Source organism: Macaca thibetana, chromosome 10, assembly GCF_024542745.1.
Source record: "Macaca thibetana thibetana isolate TM-01 chromosome 10, ASM2454274v1, whole genome shotgun sequence".
Classification (NCBI taxonomy): domain Eukaryota; kingdom Metazoa; phylum Chordata; class Mammalia; order Primates; family Cercopithecidae; genus Macaca; species Macaca thibetana.
In genome coordinates, this window is record NC_065587.1 from 58,826,375 (window position 1) to 58,845,114 (window position 18,740).

General features: G+C 38.4%; 2 protein-coding genes across 2 annotated transcripts in view; both read right to left on the bottom strand.

Annotated features, from left to right (window-relative positions):
* The window catches only part of PLCG1 (phospholipase C gamma 1), a 431,655-nt gene that overhangs the window by 96,348 nt on the left and 316,567 nt on the right, over positions 1-18,740 (bottom strand). The gene's annotated exons all lie outside the window — the stretch shown is intronic.
* The window catches only part of TOP1 (DNA topoisomerase I), a 713,073-nt gene that overhangs the window by 46,436 nt on the left and 647,897 nt on the right, over positions 1-18,740 (bottom strand). Inside the window, exons 4-6 of the mRNA XM_050806644.1 lie at positions 16,006-16,108; positions 1,608-1,731; positions 240-295 (exon numbers count right to left, since the gene is read on the bottom strand). Of these exons, the coding sequence (XP_050662601.1) occupies positions 240-295; positions 1,608-1,731; positions 16,006-16,108 (283 nt within the window). The remainder of the gene's footprint in view (positions 1-239; positions 296-1,607; positions 1,732-16,005; positions 16,109-18,740) is intronic.

Consider the following 18,740-nt stretch of genomic DNA (forward strand, 5'->3'; position numbering starts at 1 on the left):
CTGTCAACCTTCTCTACTCGAAATAACCTTCTGGAAAATGTGCTGGTCAGTCTCACTATATGGCACTGTAGAAAGGCTCAGGTTGGCTTAGACGAAATCTTCTCACTGCTGACTTTCTGGGAACCATCAAGATGGCCAGGTCAGTGTGTTTTGGGTAAACTCAGACAACACTACAACACAGGCAGCTGGCCTGCTGCCCACCCGGAGAAAGGGAAGCCCACGCAGCAGCAAAGTCTTACCTAGAGAAGCCATTTTCCTTCTCCTTCTTTATTTTTGCATCCCCAGAGGCTCGAACCTGAAAAGTCAAACAACAGTAACTAGTACCTTGAAAGGACTAAATCTGAAGAAACCTCTTTTTGAGAATATGTAGCATCAAGTCTTGGGACGTCATGATCACAGGCTGGCTCTTATGTTAGCAAAACTGAATAGATGAACTAAAGGTGCTGACATTTGTCCAAAACTCGTTTTTAACAATTCTTCTGGGTGAAACTGTCCAACTCACTGAGAAAGGTTTCCCTTCAAAATGGCAGCTTTTTACCTTTAAGTGATGGCAGGTCTCTTTTCCCCAATAAGTACGTTCCACTACTCAAGAAGTTGCCATTGGCAGTGCAGAGAGGAAACAAAAGCAAAAACCAACCAAACAAAACATATGGGCCAGATGTGATGGCTCATGCCTGTAATCCAAACACTTTGGGAGGATGAGGTGGGAGGACTGCTTGAGGCCAGGAGTTCGAGACTAGCCTTGCCAACATAGTGAGACCCCTGTCTTTATTTAAAAAACAAACAAACAAACAAAAAACTATATGCCCTGCCTTCTCTGACTCCGGCAAAGTATACTTATGACCCCCTTCCCTTCAACTTCCTGCTTTGTAGATTCGTCAGAAACTTTATCTTTCAAAACAATCTTCATATATATACACACGAAGGGATACACACACACACACACACACACACACGCACAGATATACACAGAGTATCTCTAGAAGGATACAAAACATAATCAGCATAGCGGTTGCCTCTGAGAAGGACGGGAGACAATGAGTCAGTGGTGAAGAGATGTCTTCTTCGCCATATTCCTTATTTCATAGTATCGGAATTTACCAAGTACAAAAATTACTTTTTCAAAGCTAAAATAAAAACAATCTCTTTTTAAAACTATACAGAGTACTATTCATTCTCAACCGGGTGAGCCTAGTCATTTTTAGAAGGCTTGTACTGGTTATGCTGGAACCAAAAGCCACAAAGGGCACCAGCATCACTAAATTTTCACTCGGGAAGAATCTTTAACGAACAGAAGACCAACAAGGCATTAGGCCTTCTCCCAAAAACAATTAATTTTCCCTAATGCATTCTCAATGTATCCACTGGCAAAAAAAAAAAAAAAAAAAAAAAAAGGTAATGATATGGACAGATCTGCTACTGTGAGACATATGGTGATAAAAGGCTTAGTTTTTATAGTTTAAGACTAAAGTTTCCTCTGAATTCTCCTGACAAGAGACCTTTCACTCCAAGGCCAAGGGATCTTACTATGCAGTGAAGATAGCTGCTTTTAAAGGTAAACAAAAGTGCACCCATGTCCCTTCCTCCCCCACTAGAAAACTCTGTACCTTTTCCTCTTTTCGTTTTTCCTTGTCTCTGTCTTTGTGTTTGTCTTTATGCTTTTCTGAGCTTCCATCTTTGTGTTTGGTCTTCTCCTTCTCTTTGTGTTTCTTTTCAGAATCTTTATGTTCACTGTAAAAAGTTAAGTCACAAAGTGTTACCCAGAGTAGGGACCACAAGGATTCGTTTCACAAGATATCCTAAGATAACATGAACCATGGAAACTTACAGTACTTAAACAGTACTGACAGAAGGTTCAAGTAGGGGGTCTTGGTTACATCGGACTTTATCTTGTTTGATGTTTTTATTTTTGCAAAGAACAGAAACCATCATTCTAGACACACCAGGACATTTTTTTAAAAGTGACTAAGAATACACAGCCAGCCTTGTGTATTTCTGCAACGTTCTACCAGCACAAAAACAATGAAAGCTCCCACTTCAGCATTCATATCTGATGTGAGGAGGTTTCACCAAGAAAGTGTTTGGTGGCTTTGTGCCAGACTTGAAACATATCACACATGTAGCCAAGCCAGGGTTTATGGAGTGAACAGCCCAATACAGTGGATACTTCCTTCTAGTTTTAACTAGTCAAGTTAGTCACTTCTAGATGGGACTTATGTTAGTCCTTTCCTTACAATAAGAAAAGACCCATCTGAAAGCAAGGGCATAGGAACGTTCTTTATTAAAGGTTAAAAAAGCAAAATATGACATTATAAGGCAAGAACCACGAAAATGTGCATAGCTTCTTACCCTGGGATCAAGCTCCTGGAAATTTTTCTTAGGGAAATAACATTACATATAAAGATGTTTATTTTGGTGCTTCCCTTAAACAAACAAAAAAAAACAAAAACGAACAAACAAACCCCAAAATTGGATACAACCTAACAAGAGGGGAAACTGTAATATATCAAATTATTTAACTGTTAAGCTATAATTTGAGTACCACAAATACATTTCGAAAGTGTTTATGACAGAAAAAGGAATATAATAAAATAACTGCAACTATGTAAAAACATGCATGTGGTCAAAGACTAAAGAAGCAATAAGCGAAAACCACAAGTTGTAGTTTAAGGGGACAGAACACTATTATTTTTCAGTACACTGGGACAGGCAGTTAAGGAGCCTTGCTTACTGCACTAACCAATGCACAGGAAAAAAAGACTTCATCAGCAATGAGCTCATTAGGCTATGTCCATCCCATGAAGTTTATTCTGAAGGGATACTTGACTACAGCAGAAGATCACAAAGGGAGAAACAAATGATGGCATGCAGTTAGGCAGAGCAACAAAATCTAGATCGGGAGAACATCTGCTATTACACACTGCACACAGAAGTAGCTACAACTTGAGAAAGGTATTTGAGTGATGAATAAGCAGAAACTTTAAGAAATCTAGCCAGGGAGAAACAGGATACACTATAGGTTAGGAAAGACTCAAGAACTGAAATAGATGGAAAAACACAACGCCCGCTTTCCCTTGCTTACATATTTCTCCTTCTATATTGCGCTCATTAGACTGTTATTTACATGTGACACACATTTAAATAACAAGTCTCTATAGGAGGAAAATTCTTTTTAACTCATGAGAACAGAGCATGTGCATGGTTACAAAATTTCTTCACCATGCTTTCTGTTCTTGGAATTAATATGATGTTCCTCTAACTCAAATGTGTTCTCATAATCTGTGTTTTTTACCAAAATGCAATGTTTTATTTAAAAATGTATCCCTTACTTTGTTTAAAAAAAAAAAAAAAAGTCTTCCAATTGCATTAGCACTCTTATTATCTGTTCTCATTAACTTCTCCAAGCTTTAGAATGAATGGTCAAAGAGCAAGGTTGCTGAGATTATAATTGATTCTTCAGGAGTTACTGTATATATAATCACAGCCACTTAGTTTTTATACTACCAGCAAAATGTTTGAGCTTACCATTCCACTATAAAAGCATGGTAGTTTTGTTTTATTAAGCATCACTGTAAGAGGGTATGTAAGTCATCTATACAAAGTTTTGCCTAAAAGCAAAAAATCTGGGAACAACTGCATCTACAATATTGATGGACGAATATACTGCCTCCCCTTGCCCTGCCAACTATAGCGGGGGAGGGGACAGCAAAACAAAATTCTACTTTCTAAGCAAGCATTGTACTTGGTATTTTCACATACATTACTTCATTCAATTCTCACAACACTCCTGTGAGGCCAGTTTTATTATCTAACCCCTTGTGCTCATACAAACAGGAGACAGTGGTTAAAAGACTTACTCAAAGTTGCAATGTTAAAAGCAAAGTTGGAATTTAAATTTAATATTTCCACCTCCAAGTGCAGAGCAGCCTCCACTACATATCAATACCTTTATATTTCCACTAAATTGATACCTGCTGCTTAAGGTAGACTGGTGTTAAGAAACAGCCATGGTGAGTCTGAGACTTGCTCTAAGGTCCTAGCTTTATTTTACTATCAAGCAGAAACTTTCTAGAATAAAGATGTTTGGATACTTGAAAGGATAAACACCTTTGGGGTTGCTTGTTTTGTTTTGTTTTTGTTTTTGTTTTTGTCTTCCCATGAAACTATAAATGGCTAATTCAGGAATCTGAATTCAAGAACACTCCATCTTCCTTTAAGTTCCACCTTCCCCTGACCCCATTCTCTTTCTCAATGAAAGCATTTCTTATAATGTTAGCCAATTTCACTAGAAAACTGGCTTTCTGAGCCTTTTGGTAATCACAGCATAGGTACCTACAAGTGTACATGTGGCCCTGCAGTTTTCAGCTTTGGTGTACACTATCACACCAAACAGAGATCAGGGAAAGGAATCAACAAATGACAAGGCAAATGAGACATCTGCCAGGAAGCCAAAAGTCAATGATATTTCCTCTGTCTGCTAACCAGAGAGAAATGGATATAGGAAATTCAAAGTTCCTGCTAGAGTAGTAAACCCCTTTGCAGGTCACAATTAATCACAAAAACCAGAATGGGATGAAGCTATCATCCTGACTTTCCAAAGGAAGCCAAGTCTCCTCTACTCCTAACTGTTTAGGTATAAGAGCAGATTTGGATTTTTATACTAGCTGAACTCAGATGATTCAGGGTTAAGGACAGTTTCTGTTACAGGGCATCATGTAGAAGACTGCTAGAAATTTGGGTTTATAGAGCTCCACCAGGCTTCTGAATACAATGTGATCATCCCTACTTGTTAGGTGCTGTTGCTGTCCTTGCCTCCACAAAGAGAGAGCCGAGTGTCTGGGAGCCCAACCTGGCTTCCATAACCCCAAACCCGCAGGAGTGCTGGCAAACAGCAAACCCCACTGCAAGTCTTTCCTAGGAATGCACCTGAAGGAAGTAGCAAAGGTACTGGGGAACAAGTCCTATGATACAGAAGCATGTCCAGGGCTGTGCCAGGAAAGTCAGAAACAAGATTTGGCCAGCAAATAAAATGGAGTCAATGTGGGGTCAGTTAGGCTGACGCATCCTTCTGAGATTTTCTAATATGTATGTCTTTTTCCAAAAGACTTAGGACATGTTTAACTTTCAAGGTAGCTAAAGAACTGCACTTTTCTCATTAACAGTGAAATGATGGAAATTCTGACCAGTGCAGAAAGTTCATTTGCTGGCTGCCTGTTTTAAGAGATAAAATACTATGTTATCTTCATACTGAACCTGCTACTTTTCCATACACAACAGACACAATATGTCAAAATAACAAAAGGGCTTTAAAAGTACAATTGAAGGCTATAATATTAGCCAGTTTAGAGGTTGAAAAACAGCCAATTAATTACTGAAGAAACTTCAGTAGGGCTAAATTAGAAAAATGCTGGATACCTGAAAGGGTGGCCTTTTTGGTCTCTTTCCCCCCTACCCCCCATTTTCTCTTTTAAGAGTAGAAGAAAGGCTTAATATCAACCATAGGAAGGAACCCGAAGGTCAGACAAACATATTTTAAGAGTAAGTTTAGTCTGGGATATGCTGAAGGACAAAAATACAGACAGGAGCAGTCCTAGATACTTCTGTAATGGTCACACTTATGGATGAAATATGAATTTACCCCATGGGCATGAGGAACTCTGAAAGAGAAAACAACCAATTATTGGCTAAGCATAGAGATCTTGACTTCTTGGTTCATAGTTTTGCATCTGTATGGGGTAAGATTCCAACACACTAGCAGGGACTAGAAAAGCAAAAGTCAATGCTAAAGAGAACAAATGGAAAGATCCAAACCCACCTTTCCAGAGTGTTCATGCCATGTGTTAGCTTCAATTGGCTGAATTCCACTAAAGAAAAAAATAACCGGGCTGGGTGTGGTGGCTCATGCCTGTAATCCTAGCACTTTAGGAGGCTGAGGTAGGCATATCACCTGAGGTCAGGAATTTGAGACCACCCTGAGCAACATGGTGAAATTCCATTTCTACTAAAAATACAAAAATTAGCTGGGCATGGTGGCGCATGCCTGTAATTCCAGCTACTCGGGAGGCTGAGGCAGGAGAATCGCTTGAACCAGGGAGCTGGAGACTGCAGTGAGCCAAGATCACACGACTGCACTCCAGCCTGGCGACAGAGTGAGACTCTGTCTCAAAAAAATTAAAAAAAAATTAAAAAGAAAGAAAGAAAAAATAACCTACACTGTTTTTAAAGTGATGACAGCAAAACCTTTGGTCTATGATTCTTGCTGGAGCTAAGAAAAGGGTGACCAGGGTCTCTCTAAGGCACTTATATAGAAGAGTGGGAGAAAGGGTGGAAGTAGGGAGCTAGTAGGGAAAAATGTTTCCCTTCTGGCAAAGCATTGCTTCTCTAGGAAAAAAGACCACCACTACCACAACAAAATATTGATATTCTGGAAAGCTAGAATGTTGGCTATGGGAAACTATTTAAAATCTGTCCTCCATCCCCCATAAAAGTATTTAACAGATACTTGAGTAGCACCCAGTGCCAGGCACATTTAATATCAGTAACAAAACTCAGGTAAGTACTGGTACAATTCACAGATGTGGAAACTGAAGCACAGAGAAGTTAAGTAACTCACCCAAGGAACTAGCTCTAATGAGAAAAATAGGATTTAAACTCAGGCAGTCCGGCTCCAGAGTCATGCACTTGACTACTGTCACTTTCCAAACAAAGCAAAAAAAAAAAAGCACTGTTAAAGGTAGAAGGAGCCTCCATATATTCTGAGAAAAGGACTTAGCCACTCACAGCCCAGCTACCTGTCTACTTCTCAAGGCAGCAGACCTCTGCAGGTCACATGAAGTTGGATCATGGGGATTCCTGTGAGACAGCACAGAGAGCTTCAAAGTCTTGGTTTAGGAGGGAAACTCATGACCCTTTCAAGGATAGTAAGACAGTTAAAGCTTAAATGATGTTTGTAAAATTAAATATTTAAGTAACTTCAAAAGTTCCCTCTGGGAAAAGAGCGCAGTTTCTGAAATTAGCCAGTTTCCAAAAGGCACTAAGAAACAAGGGTTCCTTAATGTCCATCATCATTATACACTACAATGCCGATTCTACATCACTAAACAAAATCACAAGGACTCTGGTGTTTTATATTATAGAAGTATCAAAACTTCAAGATAAATTTAATTTCCTAGAAATTATTTAATCCTTTGTTTTCAGGCCAGAGACGATAAAAGAATGTGTGCAAAGATGGCAAAACCGATATCCATTCTAACTCCCATTCCTCCCTTAAGTTCTTTGTCTCTACTAATAGTGTAAACAGCCTCCCAGTTATCCAAGACAGGAACCCTTTTTCTCAGACCCTTCATGTCATTTGTGGCTAAGTCCTATTTGCTCAACTATTTCCAATGGCTTCTTGCTCAACTCAGAATCGAGTCCCAACATTTCCCCCGCACCTTTTTAGTTAGCGTAAGTAACAGTCCCAACTTTTTGAAATGGCATTTAATGGTTTTGCCTCAAGTCACTTTTTTGGGTCTTATTTTCTACTATTCCACCCTGTGTAACCCACCTAACTAGATTCCTCCCAGAACAAAGCATATACTACAGTGCCTGTACGTTTTGCTTATGTTTTTCTTTCTAACCATTACTTACCCTTAGCAAAATTTTAACCATCTTTGAATGGCTAGCTCAAATGCTGTCTCCACCATGAAATCTTAAAAACAATGATGATGGCTCACTATAATAGGGATAAATATAATACTGAAAATATCAGGGCTCCAAATTGAATGCTATCAATAACTATAGAATTAGATTCAACTACCAGACTCAACAGCTCTAATTTATCTGCATGATATTATACTAGGCTTTGTGGTAATTATCATCATCACCATCATTATCTCAATTATTTAGTATGTTACAGTTCCCAAAGAGCTATCATGTGCATAAACACACTTGAAAGCTTGACAAAGCAGGTACTGTTATCAACTCCTGATCAAAATGGAAAACGAGACCCAGAGAAGTTAAGCAGCTTGGATCACAACACATAGCTTATAAACGACAGAACCTGGCCTCTTAACTTTTATCTTAGTATGCTATTCAATATATCATACTGACTCCCATGTGAATGGTAGTGGTACTGAGTTTCCTCATTTCTAAACTGTTCAATCTTCTCTGCCTACCTATGTAAGCTATCCATTTCCCCTAGACAGGCTGATATAGTGATGTGTAGACAAAGGGAGGGCTCTGGCAAACCACTCACACGGAAAGCAGCACACGTCTCTTTTAAATTTTATTAATTTCAGAAAAATCTCCCCTAATCTGAGAACTGGATGCTTAAATCAAGTGCATATTCCTAAAATTCTACACTTTCTCAATTACAGTTCAGGTAGGATTTGGAACTGAAAGGAAAGCAGAAGCCAAAAGCATCCTTATTCTCAGATGTTTCTCACACTGACAGTACAGAATAGCACTGCCAATATGGCTGGAAAAGTACTTCCCTTGCTATTTCACAGCAGTTTTCTGTCTTCCCTTGCTTTCCACAAATTTGTCACTCCAGTGTGAATGCCAGGTTTAAAATTGGCAAGAGATGCACAGAGTCAAAAACTAAGAGGAGGAATTTCATTTCACACGATTCTCTTATTTTCTAAAATCCGGCCCCCTCTCCCAAATTGCTTTTAATAATATTCTGTTTATATAAGAGATCTAGTATTAAAGATAAACAATGGATAAGAATGCAACCCTTTAAGAAAGGTAGCTTGTGAGATCCTACAAGCCAAGTAATTCCTTGGCATCTAGAAGAGTATTCCTTTTGAGATTATTTATGTATTTTTTAAAAGAGAGATGGCCATGATGGCTCATGCCTGTAACCCCAACACTATGGGATGCCAATGTGGGAGACCAGAAGTTCCAGACCAGCCTGGATAACATAGCAAGACTGCCATCTCTACTAAAAACAAAAAAGTTAATTAACCAAGCATGGTGGTGCATGCCTATTGTCCCAGCTATTCAAGAGGCTGAGGCAGGAGGACCCCTTGGGCCTAGGAAGGCTGCAGTGAGCTATAATCACACCACCGCACACCGGCCTAGGAGTCAATGAGACCCTGACTCCAAAAACAAAAGAAAAAGGACCTGAAGAGCAGAAAGAAGCAGTGTCAAGAGATAAGTGATGATTGATGAAATTATTTTTTAACTTTGGTGTGAGCTGTTCTTGTGATGTTACAGGCCAGACAAGAGAAAGACAGAGATGAAGTTTTCATAGGTTCAGAATTTGATGAGATTAATACTTTCAGTGCCAAAGATTTTAGGGATTTGGGGACAAAGAGAGATAATGGCAGTGCCTGAGATGATCTGACATTTTTAAACCTGAGCTGCCTACCATACGCATACAAGTAAGGGGTGCTTATATTTAAACAGACAGTTTGGCTACAAAACTAAACTAACTCTTTTTACAGAGGGAGGTATTTTTCACTGGAAGGAATAATGTAGTGGGGACTCAGGATCCTTGGTCTCACATCCTCTTCTTTCTGCTACCACGTCAGTATGGTTGAGCATGTGACCTCAGACTCCTGTCCACACACACAAAGAGGAGACAAGATGAAATGACTCTTAATACCTGCTCCCCTGTTTTGCACCCTGCATGAGGACAATAAAGAGGAAACCAAATGGCATCCCCTGGGATGTGGATCCATAGCCCCATTCTGTTTCTGCAGAAAGGCTACTCTCCCACTCCAAGTCTTCAGTATTGCTACTGCACAGGAGAGTAAGATGCCTCCTGGGCTTGGGTCCTAAGTGTAGCCTGATGACAAATGATTGGTGCTAATATCTAGCAGAGAAGGGAGGGACACAGAAACACATTAGAAACACTTGTTTTCTCATAACAAATGGCCACAAAATTAGCTACAATTGATAAGCAAGGATTGGAATAAATGAAAGCATTTTGGAACAGAACATGCTACATCCTAATTATTCTGGGGTTCAGACGTGATTAAATAATCCCGAAGATTTCTTTAATCTGCTACAGAAGAAATCGAAGAAACCCTAAACTATTAAAAATATCAGAGATACTTTAAAAGGATCACAGTGTATATAAAATTTTACTGGAGGCTGGGTGTGCTGGCTCAAGCCTGTCATCCCAGCACTTTGGGAGGCCAAGGCAGGAGGATCATAAGGTCAGGAGTTCGAGACCAGCCTGACCAATATGGTGAAACCCCATCTCTAGTAAAAATACAAAAATTAGCTCAGTGTGGTGGTAGGCACCTGTAATCCCAGCTACTCGTGAGGCTGAGGCAGGAGAATTGCTTGAACCCAGGAGGTGGAGATTGCAGTGAGCCGAGATCACACCACTGCACTCCAGCCTGGGCAACACAGTGAGACTCCGTCTCAAAAAAAATTAAAAAATTAAATAAAATAATTTTACTGAAATATAACCAATATCCTTGCTTTGCTGCAAAGAGGTACTGTGCCAGTAGACATCAAAACAGGGAAGTACTTAAAAGTCTGCTTACAACAGATCATCTGATTAAACTTTAAAATTTACTCATGTGAATAAAGAGACCAAGGGCTAGATTTAGTCATGTCATATGTAAACAGAAACTCGGGCCAGGTTTTTCCAATAGCTCTTGGCAAAAAGGCTAGCATTTTTATAGGAATGAAGAAAATATTAAAAGGCACAAAAGTGGCTGGACGCAGTGGCTCACGCCTGTAATCCCAGCACTTTGCGAGGCTGAGGCAGGCAGATCATGAGGTTAGGAGATCCAGACCATCCTGGCTAAACGGTGAAATCCCATCTCTACTAAAAATATAAAAAATTAGGGAGGCGTGGTGGTGGGCACCTGTAGTCCCAGCTACTTGGGAGGCTGAGGCAGGAGAATGGTATGAACCCAGGAGGTGGAGGTTGCATTGAGCCGAGATCATGTCACTGCACTCCAGCCTGGGCAACAGAGCGAGACTCTGTCTCAAAAAAAAAAAAAAAGGGCACAAAAGTACATATAACAAATTATTGAATTTGCCTACAATATGATCTTGGAAAAGTATGCTTTTAAATAGATGTCAAAGTGTCATCTCTGCACATCTGTAGAGCAGTTCACAACTGAAGAGCTTCTGTATTTATTGACTCCCATGGTTCCCCTGTGAAGCATGTATCAAGATGAAGATGAAGAAACTGAGTTGAAGAAGGTTAGGTAACCTAGTCAAGATCACATGAGACCTAAATGGATGCACAAGGATGAGGATTTCTTCTACAAAAATCACATCCTTTTTTTTTTTTTTTTTTTTTTTTTTTTTTTAAGATTTTTGTAAAACAGGACAAGGCCAAACTTACATGTCTCAAAGCCCTTTATGTCACTTTTACTGTATCTTTCCTCCCAAAATAAAGTAGAATGTGTTAGAGAAGATAACTTTTCAAAAGCTTATGTTTTAAACATTAACCTCTTTCTTCTTAAAGTCTTTTGGAATTTCTTCTTACAGTCTAGTAAAATAAAAATCAACATTCTTCATCTGATCTGTAAGCAGGTCTCTCACATCCTCAGATGATACTGTTCATGGTCAAAGGTTATCTAATTTTTTTTTCACACTTCACATCAATTAGCACAGTATAAACATAGCAGGCAGCCACTGCTGGACATGATCTAGCAATTCTACTCCTAGGTATATACCCCCGAGAATGAAAGCAGAACTCAAATACGTATTTGAGGCCAAAGGGTATTTGTAGCCAAAGGGACACCCAAGTGTCCATCAACAGGTAGATTTTTAAAAATGTGGTAACAGGCATACAATGGAATACTATTCAGTCATAAAAAAGAATGAATTTCTGATATGCTACAATATGGATAAACCTTGAAAACATATTAAGGGAATACAAAACAGATGAAAAAAAGATAAATATTGTATTATTCTGCTTATATGAGGTACTCAGAATAGGCAAATTCATAAAGATAAAAAGTAGAAGGGAAAGAGAAAAAAAGACAAAGTAGAAAGATAATGAGATGGGGGAACAGAATGAAAAGTTATTATTTAGTGAATTCAGAGATTGTCTGGGATGATGAAAAGTTCTGGATATGAACAGTGGTGATACTTGTGTACTACTGTCAATATACTAAATGCTACTTTAAAATGGTAAATTTTGTTATGTTTACTTTACCACACACAATTGTGTGAAAAATGAGATAAGCCAAAGTGACTTCATAACTATCCTATAGAAGATTAAGAGTATGTGAGAAGAAAGAGAGAAGATGGAAACTAATGTACCCATAGATCATCCACTCATTAATTCAATAAATATAGACTAATAAGTGCCACCTATCTGCCAGGTATCATACTAAGCCTGAAGGATGCAAAATGAATACAAAAGGCTGGGTGTGGTGGCTCACACCTGTAATCTTAGCACTCTGGGAGGCCAAGGTGGGCAGATCACTTGAGGTCAGGAGTTTTGAGACCAGCCTGGCTAACATGGTGAAACCCCGTCGCTACTAAAAATACAAAACAGTTAGCTTCGCTACTAAAAATACAAAAAAGTTAGCTGGATGTGGTAGCATGCACCTTAATCCCAGCTACTTGGGAGGCTGGGGTAGGAGAATCACTTGAACCTGGGAGCTGGAGATAGCAGTGAGCTGAGATGGCACTACTGCACTCCAGCCTGGGCAACAGAGAAAGACTCCATCTCAAAAACAAACAAACAAACAAACAAACAAAAACACCCCCCTCCAAAAATCAAAAAAAGATCCCAATTCTGCTTTCAGGGACTTTAGAGTACAGGAGTCCATACAGAAGAGTAAAGAGACAATTAAATATCATAATTATTATTATGATAGGAATATATTCAAGGCACCAGAGAGCACACAAAAGTGGCATTTAATATGAGAAGATGGGTAGAAAGGATACCTGGAACAAGTCAAGTCTGAGCTGCAACTAAAAGAATGACAGCAAAAGGGCAACAGGGTTATTAAAGAACCATCAACAGCATGTTTTAAGGCTTAGTGGCATCAGAAAACATGTTATGTTTAAGGAACTGAAAATAAGTTCACAAGACTGAATATGGAATGCGAAATAAGGATAAAGAGCAAAACAGGTAGCAGAGAAAGACAGCCAAAAACTGTTAAGGAATGACTGTGCATTAGAAAGAGGTGAAAAGGGTGGCCAGAAAGATGGAGAGGCATGGAGGCATTAAAGCCAAGGGAAGATGGTTTAAGGAGGGTGGGGTACAAAGTATGATCTACTTTGGCACATTTCATGTGCACTTAAAAAAATGTATTCTAACAGCATGGTAATGGTACAAAAACACTAACACCATGGTAATGGTACAAAAACAGACACATAGATCAGATGGAACAGAACAGAGAACCCAGAAATAAAACCACACACTGATAGCAATCTAATCTTCAAGAAAGTCAACCAAAATAAGCAATGGGGAAAAGACTTCCTATTCAACAAATGATGCTGGGATAACTAGCTAGCCATATGCAGAAAACTGAAACTGCACCCCTTCCTTACACCACATACAAAAATAAATTCAAGATGGATTAAATACTTAAATATAAAACCTAAAACTACAAAAACCCTAGATGACAACCTAGGCAATACCATTCTGGACATAGGAATGAGCAAAGATTTCATAGCAAAGATGCCAAAAGCAATTGCAGCAAAAGCAAAAATTGACAAATGGGATCTAATTAAATCTATAAGGAACCTAAATGATTCAACAAGCAAAAAACAAGTAACCCTATTAAAAAAACAGGCAAAAGACATGAATAGACATTTCTCAAAAGATGACATACAAATGGCCAACAAATTTATGAAAAAATGCTCCATGTCACTAATCATCAGAGAAATGCAAATCAAAACCACAATGAGATATCTCACACCAGCCATAATGGCTATTAAATATCAAAAAACAGCAGATGCTGGCAGGCTGCAGGAAAAAGGGAACACTTATACACTGTTGATGAGAATGTAAATTAGTCCAGCCACTAGGGAAAGCAGTTTGGAGATTTCCCAAAGAACTTAAAAACACAACTACCTTCCGATCCAGCAATCCCATTACTCGGTATGTATCCAAAAGAAAACAAATCATTTTACTAAAAAGACACATGCACTCACATGTTCACTGCAGCACTATTCTCAATAGCAAAGACATGGAATCAACCTAGGTGCCCAGCAATGATGGATTGGATAAAGAAAATGTTGTACGTATATACCACGGGATGCTATATGGTCACAAAAAAAGAACTGAATCATGTCCTTTGTAGCAACATGAATGCAACTGGAGGCTGTTATCCTGAGCAAATTAAGGCAAGAACAGAATACAAAATACCACATGGTCTCACTTACAAGCAGGAGCTAAACATCAGGTGCTCATGGACATAAAGATGGCAATAATAGACACTGGGGACTACCAGAGCAGGGAGGGCGGTTAAGGGTTGAAAAACTAACTGTTGGGTTCTATGCTCAGTACCTGGGTGACAGAATCATTTGTACCCAAACCTCAGCATCACAGCAATATACCCAGGTAACAAAGTTGCCTGTATGTACCCACTGAATCTAAAATAAACCCTGAAAAAAATTAAAATCTGAAAAGTAGACAGAAAAGAAAAAGAAAAGAAAAGAAAGAAAAGAGAATATTCTAATATTGTTGGATGGGAAAAACCTATAAATGTCGATTAGATCAAGTTGGTTGATATTGTTCAAGTCTTCTATATCCTTAATTGTTTTCTATTTGGACTAAAAATTATTGAGAAAGAGGTGGTAAAACCGTAATTATGAATGTTTGTTTCTCTTTGCAGCTCTATCAGATTTGCTTCATGTATTTTGAGGCTGTGATGTTAGTGGATAAACATTTATAACTGTCATGTTCTCCTAATGGGTCCCTTTTTTATCATTATGCAATGAACTTCTTTATCCTTGGCAATATTCTTTGCTGTATGGTAGATATTAACATGAGCTAGACAACTGTAAACTAGAAAAGATGCAGAGTAGATTCAACTACTGAGATTAAATTTACCAGAATAATGAAAATGGAAACTAGATGATCAAGTGATAAGAAATGAGTGAGGGACAGGGAAAAAAGGCCACAGGCATGACACATGATTCCCAAAGAAATGTCCCCAATCGAGAAAATTAAATCTGGTTATTTTAATAATTCGCAAAAAAGAACAGACTTGGAAAGCAATTCTCACTTTATCTTGTCTACAGACAATAACACAAGTTAATAAAGAAGTTCTAAGGAACTCTAGGATGAAGACACTTGTTCTAATGTGTAACAGATCTTTATATTCCCTAACCAAGCTCAGGCCACTATGGGAATGGGAATACCATACGGCTTTCTCACCAACAACTGTCTTCAAATCAGAATGGAAGTGCAAGTCCTCATTTTCAATAACTAGATTTAACCACTTGCCTCCTACACCAAAAAAAATGGGAGCAAAATGAACGAGAGAAAAATCTCCTTGAGGCTTGCATCCCAGAAGACAGCACTATTGAGTTTCATTCATATTGGTGATTGTAGGCTTTTGTGGGAGCCAAACTCCTCTGATAACACGATGAAAGCTAGGAATAGCCTCTCCAAGAAATCTCATATACTCAACCATTTGCATATAATTTCAGGGGCTAACAGACCATGGAAGCCCAAGTTAAGAATTTTTAATGTAAACTCTTTAAAATATAGAAAGAAGAAGAAAAAAATCAGGTCTCCAATCCAGTTACCTTTTATCAAGGCAAGCTTGCTACAGACTTGATTAAATGCCATCATGTGTCACAACGAATCCTTACCTATCTTAGTGAACAACTGTATTTTTAACAAGGTATATATTAAAAGAAAATCAAACATACTTGCTTTCTACATCTTGATCTGAACAATGGCATCCCATTTAAGGCCTTGAAATCAGGGCCATCCTCTTAGCAACTCTAGGATCAAATGCAGTTTCTACTTACTTTGCTATCTTTACCGGTAGCTCAAGTTAAGACCTATTCTAGGTAAGCCAAGCAATGGCCAACCTACTGCTGAATGATGAGGGACTTGCTTGATTCCACCCTTACCTGTTGCTATGCTTGGACTTTTCCCGGTCCTTTTCCTTGTCCTTCTTGTGTTCTTTGTGCCGGTGTTCTCGATCTTTGTGTTTATCTTTGTGTTTATGAGAATCTGCAACCATAAGAGATGAGTCAGTTAACAGGAGTCATGAACTATCTTCTGTATGCCTACCCTGACAAGATGGTCAAGAAGTACAATGACAGGATTCAAATGGCATGGTAGGTGTAATAGCACATGCCACCGAAAAAAAAAAGCTTTCACAAAGAAGCCTAGACAAAGCGTCCCATTAGCCTACTTCTACAATCAAGACATGTTACTAATATGGGGAGGATGAGGAAATGAGAGCCAATTATTCTGTGAAAAGAAGCCACAGTTTGGCGTTTTTCTCCCTAGACATAATACTATTAAGCCTGACCTATAAATGATAACAAAGGGATAGATATTGAACACTGATTCTAAAGATCAGATGTTACAACTTCTGAAAAATCGAAACTTCAAGAGATATGTTTTTAAATAAATGTTAATAAGGTATAATTTCGAAACAATAAAATACAGTCAGCCCTCCATATGCACAGGTTGAGCACCGTAGATTCAACCATTTGCAGACTGAAAATATTCAGGGAAAAATAAAAAGAGTAATAACAATACAACCAAAAAATACAAATCCCCCCACAATATAACAACTATTTATATAGTTACACTGTATTAGGTAATCTAAGTAATATGGTGATGAGTTAAAGCATATAGGATTGTGTAAGTTATATGTAAATACTGTGCCATTTTATATACAAAAAACTTGAACATCTGCAAATTTTGATATACTAGGGGTAGGGGGTGGGGTGGTTCTGGAACCAATCCCCTACAAATATTAAGAAACAACTGTAATAATAAACATTTCAAAGACACCCACAGGTGCAATCCCCACTACAATAAAGATTTAGAACAAGTCCATCACCTCAGAAAGTTTTCCTTGTGCTCCTACCCAGTTATTTCCCATCTTCCACCCCTTGCCCAAAGGAAGCACTGATCTGATCATGCTATAGATCAGATTTGTCTAGATTTCTAGATTTCATATAAGTAACATCATATAGGATTTATTCTTTTAGTGTCTGATTTCTTTCTCTCAGCATAACATTTGTGACATTCATCCATGTTGTTGGATATATCAGTTGTTGGTTCCATTTTATTGCTGAGTGGTGTTACATTGTACAGATATACTGTAACCTACCCATTCACCTGCTGGACAATTTAGTTGTTTCCAGGCATTGGTTATTATTTATCTGCTACAAACATTCATATACAAGTATTTTTGTAGACATGTTTTCATTTCTCTTGGGTACATACTTAGGAGAAAAGTTACTGGGTAATATAAAAAAAAGTATGTTTAACTTTATAGGAAATTGCCAAATTGTACCATTGTATTTCTCCATCAAAAATTCATTAGTGTTCCAATTACTACAAATTTTCACCAATATCTGACATCAGTCTTTAATTTTAGCCATTCTAGCAGGTGTGGAGTGGTATCTCACTGTGGTTTCAATTCACATATTTCTGATGATTATATGATGTTTAATGACAAGCACCTTTTCATGTGCTTATTGGCCACTCATATACCTTCTTTGGTGAAGTATCTGCTCAAACCTTTCTTGGTCTTCTTATTACCGAGTTGTAAGAGCTCTTTATACATTCTGGATTATCAATTTTTTGCTAGCTATATGAACTGTGAATATTTTCTCCCCATGATTTTCTTGTCTTTATTTCTTAATGGTATCTTTCAAAGAACAAAAGTTTTATATTTTAATCAAGTCCACTTCATCAATTTTCCCTTTTAGGGTCTGTATGTTTTGTACCCCAAGATATCTTTGCCTACTCAAGGGCCACACAGATTTTCTCCCTCTCTTTTGGGGTGAAAGGCAGGGAAAGAGTCTCATTTTCTTATATCACAATGTTACACAGGCTCCTCTCAAACTCTTGGACTCAAGCAATCCTCCTGCCACAGCCTTTGGAATGGCTGGGATTACAAGGGCATACCACCACTTACTTTCTCTCTCTCTCTCTCTCTCTCTCAAGGGCATACCACCACTTCCTTTCTCTCTCTCTCTTTCTCTCTCTCTCTCTCTCTTTCTTTCTTTATTTTCTAGCAGTTTTACAGGGGTAAGGGCCAGTGTTCATTTTTTCCTAAATCAATAAAGATGTCAAGTTGTCCTAACACTGTTTTTTTTTTTTAACTTTTAAGTTCAGGGGTACATGTGCAGGTTTGTTATACAGGTAAACTTGTGTCATGGGGGTTTGTTGTACAGATGATTTCATCACCCAGGAATTAAGCCTAGTACCCACAAATTATGTTTCCTGATTCTCTCCCTCCTCCCTCCCTCCACCCTCCAAAAGGCCCCTATATCTGCTGTTCCCCTATATGTGTCCATGTCTTCTCACAATTTAGCTCCCACTTATAAGTGAGAACATGCAATATTTGGTTTTCTGTTCCTCTGTTACGTTTGCTAAGGGTAATGGCCTCTAGTTCCATCCATGTTCCTGCAAAGGACACAATCTCGTTCTTCTTATGGCTGCAGAGTATTCTGTGGTGTACATGTGCCACATTCTTTTTTTATCCGGTCTACCATTATTAATGAACATTTAGGTTGATTCCATGTCGTTGTTACCGTGAATAGTCTAGCATCATTTTTTAAAAGATGGCCCTTTCCCCATTAAATTGTCTTGGACTTTTTGAGCTGTCATAATTATA